This window comes from Bidens hawaiensis, unplaced genomic scaffold (assembly GCF_021521415.1).
Source record: "Bidens hawaiensis isolate Kalapana, Puna unplaced genomic scaffold, B.hawaiensis_p1.1 tig00031978_1, whole genome shotgun sequence".
Taxonomy (NCBI): domain Eukaryota; kingdom Viridiplantae; phylum Streptophyta; class Magnoliopsida; order Asterales; family Asteraceae; genus Bidens; species Bidens hawaiensis.
This window is the reverse complement of record NW_027495405.1, coordinates 147,422-156,894: the sequence shown is the minus strand read 5'-3', so window position 1 is coordinate 156,894 and position 9,473 is coordinate 147,422. Positions and strand designations below refer to the sequence as shown.

Genomic DNA, 9,473 nt, shown 5'->3' with positions numbered 1-9,473 from the left:
GTAAAGTGGATTTTGTTGTCCTATTCTCATTAGTTTTTTCTGAATAATAAGTTAACGCAGATATATGAATATGATCATTATATATTTATATTGATACAGACACACTAAATTCACTAACCCTAGTAGTTACAGCACCCAATTTGAAGGAGAAATAATTACACCAAAAGGCTAGCTGCTGAGTCACTAGATCAGATTACCAGGAAGCTGCTATGGAACCATGGTAACATTTCATTCTATTCTTAGTTCAATTGGAAGCTTGCATTTTTATTGTTAAAAATATGATAGGACAAAGATGCATCATTTAGACCAATAATCTCTGTAATAATAGATGTAACAAAATTATGCAGTCAATATATCACCTATACATCGGTTATGGTTATCGGTTCCTTGGTAAAATATCGCTCAGAATATTGGACTGATATATCATTGATATTTCTGATATCTGTGTTTAAAGTCTTAGTTATCAATTATTCAATTTTTAGTCTTAATCAGTTCTCACTTGCTACGATTGTTGGTGTTTTGCAAGTTGCAAAAGGTTACTTTGTTAATGGTAGGAGGAGAGTATACTGAATTATTAATTAGTGTTAAATTGCTATATATATGATTTTAAAATTACCGATATCCCCTCGCGATAACCGATATTATCTTGCATTAACTGCTTAGAACAAAAAGAAATTGATAAGATGAAAAGCCTTCACTAGTTGCAAATTTACTGGTCTTTAATTTTTCTGTCTTAAAAGTAACAACTATGTTGGGACAAAGATGCATCATGTAGCTCTGCAATATCTTATTATGCTATTTGTTTTCTAGGAACATTTTTACTTTTAGCGATATACTATAAGTTTTATTAACATTTACTATGACCATCTTTTTAACGTAGTTAGCTAACGGCTATGCTATTATTAGTTATAAGGGTCATTGTGAATTGGGTCGGGATTGGTTTTCGGATCTAGTTTTCGTGTACCATTTAAGGTTTTTTGTCGATTTTCGGGTCACCGTGCACCATATAAAGCTTCGTTACTCTTTAGATTGTCGCCGCATTTATCAGAAACCCTAGAGTTCGGTTTGAGAATATTTTGGTAAATCAAGGGATTAGTGATTTCATCAAACTCTAGAGTTAAGCTTAGAGGGAAGATTTCTAAGTGGATCGAGTAAAGCAAAGAAGCTGCAATCGGGTGAGCTTTTATCTAAACCCTAGAATTGAGTTTAGGGGAAATTCTCTAAGTTGATTGGGCTAGATCTAGTAAAACGAAGAGTAGATGGTCTTTTATCAAAAAAATAGAATTGAGATCAGGGGAGTGTTTCTTAAGTAAATCGGGCAAGATCAAGAACTTTCATTCGGTTAGTTTTAGCAAATCATCCTAAAGGTGGATTCTCACAATTCAATTTCTTTCCCTGTAAGATTAGTCATTGTAGATTTTCATTTTGTGTCTCATTTAGTAATTGATTTATGCTGCCGTTGATTGATTCCATTATATTCTGATAGTGTATTTATGTTAAATAGCTATTGATTCATTTGTGCTTCTGTCATATTATGAGCAAATCCATTGTCATATTATATCTTGTTAGCTGTATATGTTCTTGGTAATTTACATTGCTTTGTGGTTTTTGTAAGCTTGGTTTCTTCATATTATTTTGTGATTGAATTAGCTGTCCATAAAAAGTGCATAAACATGATTTAAAACAGAAACCGAAGTGTAGTTCAAGTTTTACTCTGTTTCATGTTTCCAAAATACTGCCTGTTTTTTAAGGGCATATACATCTAGTCAGTATCAAAGCCCAGCTACAGGTGTATGAAAAATTGGTGCTTTATGAATCTTTCTGTATGCTTGTACAGGGAATATTCAACCTCTGTAATCATAAACCCTTCTGCAAGGCATCAAAATGCGACTAAGAGCAGGAAAGAAACCTTGGGAAATACACTTGGAAAGCCAGCATTCTGCACTTGATTCACAAGACATCATCTCTACAATGCCTGAAGATGTCTTAACACATATGATGTCACTGCTTCCGTCTTCAGATAAAGCCGCGGCTCGTCTTTTATCAAGAAAATGGCTCCGACGGAGTGCACAATGCCAAACACAACTCTTGCTAAGGGACCAGAGATTAAATGAGCTAGAATTTCCCAATGTTTTAAATGAAAACTTTCGTTCGCTAAAGCTTCTTTCTCTAAGCAAGTGCCCAGGGATGAGGAACTTGAAGCTGGCACATTTGAAGCTAGAAACTATCTACTTGGCCTACTGTGGCACCTTGAAGAGCGTGCACCTGAACACGCCAAATCTTCAAACTTTGTTTTTCCATGCACCACGTATCAAGCCATGCGTACTCGAGTTTGCAAAGTGCAAAAGGTTAAGAGGTTTGTATTTGGTTGGGGTTGATATGAAAACCATGATATTTATGAACTGCAACACAAATTTCCCAGTTCTTAAAATCTTGTCACTTGCTGGGTGTGATGAGAGTGGATGTATTAATATCTCGAGTAACTCTATCGAGAAACTGTTATTGATAAGATTCAATAAAGCGGTGGGTCTCAGTATCAACACCCCGAACCTAGATTTGTTCTGGTACCATGGCACTACAGTACCTGAATTTCAAAACATTAACTTTTCGGGCCTTTCCAAAGCTTGCATTGAGCTATATCCCAATCGGTACCAAAAGCGTGATGGCAATTGGTTTACAAGATTAGTTGAAATGGTGCGATGTCTGAAACATGCTGAACTGTTGGAGTTTTATACTACTTCTGAGAAGGTATGTTCTTGAAAACATGTTTTATTTATTTATTTATAATGTTTTGTGGTATGCAATTACAATTTAATTTTCATGTGGAATGCAGAATCTTATAATTCCAGCACAACTTAGGGAAACTCTTGCTCCACCACTTAGAAAGATGTTTTTGATAATGGTAAAAACAAATTCAAGATCGGGGAATATCGTTGATCTCGCTTATTCTATGCTTTGGGTTTGTCCGGGGATTTCCAATCTTCGTTGCTTCTCGGATTCTTGGAATTCTACTCTACACGTATAACATTGCATTTTATAATTCTACTCTCGTTCACCAAGTTGGTAATTACCTGTCATAAATCCTTTTTTTTTTCTTCTGGTGCAGTTGTCCCATGGGTTAGCACGTGGACAACCCGCCGATTTATGCAGATTCTGCATCTCACCTTCTTCACGATGTTGGCGTCATACAGTTATGGAGTTCCTGACAGATCATTCTTGTGAGCAGGCAAGGCAGGAAGTGAGGGAGTACGTCCAGCGAAATCTGGAGACGGCTGAACGTGATGATATTCACTTTGTTTTGTTTTAAGTCATATAGCAACCGTTTATATGATATGATGAATTAGAGTTTGGGATATTACTTGGTCTGATTTGAAGTTTACAAACAGTGGATGTTAAAGACAGGTTGAATGATTTGCAGCGGTATTGTTTTTCTTTAATTTGATTTTTAGACAGTTTGAATGATTTTATTGGTGTTTGTTAAAGACAGTTTTGACCCGATATATGAAACTTGTACTCGGGCTTGTTTAGTGAATAATCAAGATTTTAGCAAGCCAATCTTCAGTAGCTTACGAGTGGCTTGGCTAGTGATGACGAAGGAAATTATTTAATTTAAAGTATTCATGATTATGAAGTTAAATTTTTTTCTGTAATAATATAATGTAAAATTTTACAAATGATTTAGATATAAAACAAAATAAGTTGGCAGGGCAGTACCTTCGGATAATTGTATATGCTTTGGATGAGAATACAATGCTTCTACGTTTCAATGTTGGTCTGCTTAAAAGGGGAAACTGGTAGGCAAACAGTGGACCAACAAAACAACTTATAGCCTGTATTCATTGCATTTAAAACTTTATTTAAATAATCAAACATATTGACCCGCAGCCCGCTACCAGTTTGACTAAACAGTTGACCCATCAACCAACTTATTATAACCTGCGGTCTCATTTAACATGCTTACAACCTGATTACAACCCACCAACCATCAGTTACATAATATATAAATATATTGGGTTAGGTTCAAATAAAAAGTTTGATTTTCCTAAGAATGTTAGGAAGGAGAGTATTTTTGTCTAAAACTTTAATCTCAAAACCCACTTAAATTAATTTCAAAAACCCACTTACATAAAACCCAATTGCATCTTCACTCATCTCCTACAACCACCACCGCCCACCGCCACCACTTCGCCGGAAAAGTCCGAAAAAACAAAATAGAAAACACTATGAAAAACACAATGAAAAATACCATTGTATAACATAATTTTGTAAAACACAATTCGGTCAAACACAATTTGTAAAAAACCCACTAATTTTTTTTTAATTTTTATATTACAATATGGTACTCATATAAAAGATAAAAAAACACTCATTATTATGATTAATTTGTTTTTCAATAAAAACATTGTATAAAAAAGTTATGGACGTTTAAAAATGATGGGGGAATTTGACATGTGCCTTGCATGTGGAGAGAGAAAGTTAACAAATGTTTTATACCCTTCCCCTTATGTTCACACTTGATTTTCCTATAAACTAATCTCAACATTTCATGTTCAAAATCAATGGACAAGATTAATTCTTATCATTCCTATAAAAAGTATACTTTCTATTATAACCTAACCCTAAATATATTATAGAGTGATTATAACTTGATTACAACCCTTACGCTTGTGAGAATTTTGAATTTCTTGACCGCAAATGATCTTACAAGTTACAAAGTATCGTAAAATAATAACGCCAATCGAACCTTTTAATACTATGAATGCAAACAATGTATTTATACAATAAACTTGACCCGCTTCATTTACTTGCTACTTTTATAAACTCGTCTTATTTTAAAAATAAATATAATCCAAATCGACCGTTAGTAATGAGAAAAGTATAAAGATAATAATTGCAAGTCACTTTCTCTTGCTCCACCTATTTTGTATCCATTGAACCCAAAACAGAAACTCAGAAAGTGATTGCTGAAAATGGATAAACTAAACAGTCTATTGTATTATGAAAGATAAAAGAGTAAAAAACTAATAATAATGATGAAGGAAAACAAAGCCATTTACATTAACAAGTGTCATTCAAGTGGTTCACAACAGGTTTTCACCAAACAACTGGATGTTCTTTCCAGTTATGAAAAACATTTTGCCATTCATGAAAACACAAAAACAAAACTACAAATCAAAATTATCGAAGCACGTTTATGAACAACCCTTTATCTGTGTGTTCGTCCAACGCCTCGTACAATGTTAGATTTTGTTCTTGCACTTCTCCATTGACCTTGGAGCTGCATAGTCAACAACCACAATTTAATCACTCTTGTTATGCACTTATACATCCAAGATTATAAAGTCGAAAACTTTTTTGGTTTTAGTAGCAAAAGAACGGTGGGTTAGGAACGATTTTAGCCCACAAGCCTCGGATTTGACAATCTTGAAAACCAAAACAGGATATTATTATGAAAGTTTTAACTTTTAAGCAATTTGCATACCGAGTCCAATTGCTTCAGAGCCTTTCATTATCCTTAATCTTTTGCATGAATCTATAAACATCCTGCAAAACCAACAACATGATTGATAGATTAAGACAAAAAAGTTATAAAGCTTTTGTTGAATTTTGAATAACTCACTCCCAAGGAACATCACCGACGAGCATCCAGTCGCCATCTTTATCTTCATATGTAAGCACACATTCAGAGCCATGAAGAAGATCTTTTAAGTTACTTTCACTAAGCCCTTCGCGCCCTTTAACTCCATTACCTAATTCATAAACCCCCAAAATTTGCAAATTCAACAAACATATTACAATCTCAACTTGAATGATACATACATCAAATAAAGCAAATATACCAAGAGTAAAGCAACTGAACATTTTCTCAAGAGCCTTTGAAAGTTCTGTGTAGTTATGGTAAATCTTGAGATCAATCTTCCTTAAATACGGAGCCCCATCCATGCTCACCTTCACAAATAGACACCCTCCGGACGCCAAATTACCTTCTGTCACGTCAGCGTTCTTAGACGAGTTGGCGGCCATGGTGTTCTTGCGGAAAGATCTAATTGGTGGCCATCCTACCACCTGTGCCCTGTTACATAACCCAAAAGAACTGTTCTTGAAGGCAATCCAAAGAAAACTTGGAACAAACTTTTGGAGATACAAGGTCAAAACATCACAAATTCTACACAAGAAAGCTAAAATCTTGTAGAAAAAAAGATAATAATAGTAAAAAGACAGCTCAAGATAATAACTTTTTAGCAAAAGTTGTCCAAGAACAGGGTTTTAAGCATAAACAATTTACAAGAAACAAGAAAATAGACATATGAGCAGAAAATCAAACCCAATTTCAGTACACATACATTTGAAGAAAAACAAAGGGAAAAAAAAAGATACTGATTAGCTCAAATTAGGTCTTTAAGCATATTTCACTTTCAAGAAACAAGAAAACATGAAATTAAACCCTAATCCAGTGAATAATGCAAGTAGATGATAAATTAAAGGTCAAACATAAGATAAACAGCACAAATTCCACACAAGAAAGTTAAATCTTGTTTTCTTAAAGGTTAGATTACAGAAAAAAGAAAGATAATAATAGTAAAAAGACAGCAAAAGAACATAACTTTTTAGTAAAAGTTGTCCAAGATTATGGTTTTAAGCACAAACAATTTACAAGAAACAAGAAAACAGGCATATGAACAGAAAATCAAAGCCTAATTCAATAAACATGCATTTACAGGAAAAAAAAAAGGATACAGATCAGCTCAAGATTAGGACTTTAAGCATATTTCACTTAAAACATAAAACGAACCCTAATTCAATAAAATGAACACTTACTTAGCAGAAGGTGGAGCACTGCCTGAACCTTTCTTTTTATCTTCAGCAGGCTTAACATCAGGAGTCAAAGTTTGACTTTTCTCAAAACCACCCAACTGAGCTTCAGATCCACCCTTCAAGGCCCATTTACCAGACCCATCAAGATTCACATCAGCAAAGCCTCTTTTAGCTCCCAGCATGATGGTGGGCCCACCATTCTTGGAAAAACCAGGCAAGCCAAGACTGAGTTCAGTGGCTTTGAAGTTTAAAACACTGTTGGGTTGAGTTTCAGTTACAGATGTTATGTTTGAGGAGGAGTCAGAGCTTCTGGAAGCATCTGATAAACCTATGTAGTCATGTTCAAGTGGAACAGACATGAGTGAAATATTAGTTTGAGGAATAAGAAGAAATAAAGAATGTATGTGTGTGTAGGTTGGATTACAGATGGAAACAGAAAAGTGTATAGCGGAAAAGGAGGGAGGGTGTTTGTAGTTGTAGTTGTAGTTGTAGTTGTTTGATGCAGGAGACAAGGTGCTCTTGTTGCCTAAATCATGAGATTATAAGTTTGCTTTTTTTATATATATATATTTAATTAGCTTATAATTTATAAATATTAAGCATCTCTCGTTTGAAAAGAATCTAGGGGGTGTTTGGTACAGAGAATGGAATTGTAGAGAAATGGAATAGAGAAATGGAATTGCAGAGAAATGGAATAGAGAATTGACTGTTCTGTTTGGTAGTACAGAGATTTCAGTAGAGAAATATAGCTGAGAATCATTTCTCTTGTTTGGTACATAGAAAATAAACAGAGAATTATATCAACTTTATCATTAGCACAAGTATTTTTTTCATAACAAATATTTATTAAAAAATAAAAAACATATAAAAAGATGCATAAATTCCAACCAAAATATGCATTGATCAAATCAATTCACATACAAAACATAGTGCACAATAGTTTGTTCAGTTAAAGTTAAACGAAAATACAAAAACATGCTTTGTTCGTGTTCGTTTACATGCGTAGGCACATATCAAAATTCTAAAACAGACCACCTAATTCTTTAAACTCATCACTTCCTACCTGTTCAGATTGACCGTTACGCCCTCCAATTGTTGTCCTTATTACATGTCCAGCTTCAGTACTCGCTCCATACACAATCTCTGGTTCACTATCCTGGAACAATAAACTTGATTTTTTGAATATATTTTTAACTCGTTTAACTGTTTATTAAAACGATTATACTTACACTCACTTTGTCATCGCCACGTTCCACTTTATCCCTAAGTCTCATCTCAAGCATTCCCCTTCCCAACCGATCAATTGCAGTAGAGGATTCATTAAATCCACCAACAGTTCTTGATGTACCGACTCCACCATGTCCTAGGCTGGAAGAGGCCATTTTAAGCCTGATGAGAACCAAATATTCTAATGAATGTCACCCTCCACAAACACTTTTGGGACCCTCAAAGTTATTTCACCAACAAACATGTGTTCCTGAAAAAATAATAATCAATGAGGTTTCACATAACATCTGCATAGGTATGCACTACAATAACAAAAATTAAAGAAGATGCACTACAAATACATTAACTTTTATCTTCATCCTTTTTGCACACAAGGTTGGGTAAAATTACCATGGTCACAAACAAGACATCTAATTACTTTTCTTCTTTAGGCAAGAGTTAAGCATTAAAAAAACAGTAATCAAGTCCCTAGATAGAGCACAATTCCCATGAACAAACATATTAACCACTGAAGAAAATATGCTTATATCACAGAACTATTCCCAAAACCTCATTCAGTGTTAAACTAACTCGAACTTATATGCTAAAACAAGATGACGATGCACATAAATTACTAAATCAGTAAGATATATTCCTTCTAAGAACTGTAAATAGTAATAACAAAACCATACACTCCTTATTCCACCTTTGACTAATTATCTCCAACAAATAATTCACTAGTTTCAGTATGCAGTATGCTAGAAGAGGCATTATTACATTATATGATGTACAATTTCAAAGTAAGCTACATCTAAAAACCAGAATATAACATTCAGCTGCCATTGAAGTTGCAATAATCACATTAATGTCACACATCCTTTAACAAACTCTTACTATAAAGCAACCTACATCATAAATAATTTAACAATCCACAATCAATTACGTTATCACACTCTAGATTTCACAAAACCACATCAAAATCCCCATAAGATCACTCATTGCACATCAATTAATCATCAAAACAACAATAAACCAGCACAACTAACAATTCACCATAACTCAGATCCACATCTACACAATCAATCACAACAACTAACAATCAATCACCAATCGAGACGGATCAAAGCGGAATTAGGTCATCGGAACAATAATCAGTTACAGAATCACTCACCGGAACGAGAATCGGTGTGAATTGGGAGCAAATTGTGAGCATTTGACAGTTGGTGAGAACTGGATGATTCGATTCGATTGGATTTAGGGCTTGGGGTTTGTTGTTTCTCTCTCCACCAGTTTCATGGAGATAGCGATGAGAGGGGATCTGTTAATCGGAAGAGAATGGAAGTGAGAAATGAAACCCTGGAGAAATGATTTCTCCGCTTTTTTTAGAGAAAAGAAATCAGGGAAATGGAAATGGTTTATTTCCATTTCTCACCTCTTTCTTTCGTAAACAA

At 34.3% G+C, this 9,473-nt stretch overlaps 1 protein-coding gene and 1 long non-coding RNA gene across 2 annotated transcripts; both read right to left on the bottom strand.

Annotated features, from left to right (window-relative positions):
- Positions 1 to 5,031: 5,031 nt before the first annotated feature.
- LOC143582795 (auxin-responsive protein IAA27-like) lies at positions 5,032 to 7,181 on the bottom strand. Its single transcript, XM_077065286.1, has 5 exons — positions 6,820 to 7,181; positions 5,841 to 6,073; positions 5,621 to 5,750; positions 5,483 to 5,544; positions 5,032 to 5,278 (listed from the first exon to the last, which is right to left on the bottom strand). Exons 1-5 carry the CDS (start codon positions 7,173 to 7,175, stop codon positions 5,241 to 5,243), a joined length of 819 nt encoding a protein of 272 aa, XP_076921401.1. The 5' UTR covers positions 7,176 to 7,181; the 3' UTR covers positions 5,032 to 5,240.
- A 770-nt stretch (positions 7,182 to 7,951) lies between these two features.
- Positions 7,952 to 9,261, bottom strand: LOC143582796 (uncharacterized). Its single transcript, XR_013144045.1, has 3 exons — positions 9,194 to 9,261; positions 8,046 to 8,293; positions 7,952 to 7,972 (listed from the first exon to the last, which is right to left on the bottom strand). It is a non-coding gene; the product is annotated as an uncharacterized LOC143582796 (long non-coding RNA).
- Positions 9,262 to 9,473: the final 212 nt, after the last annotated feature.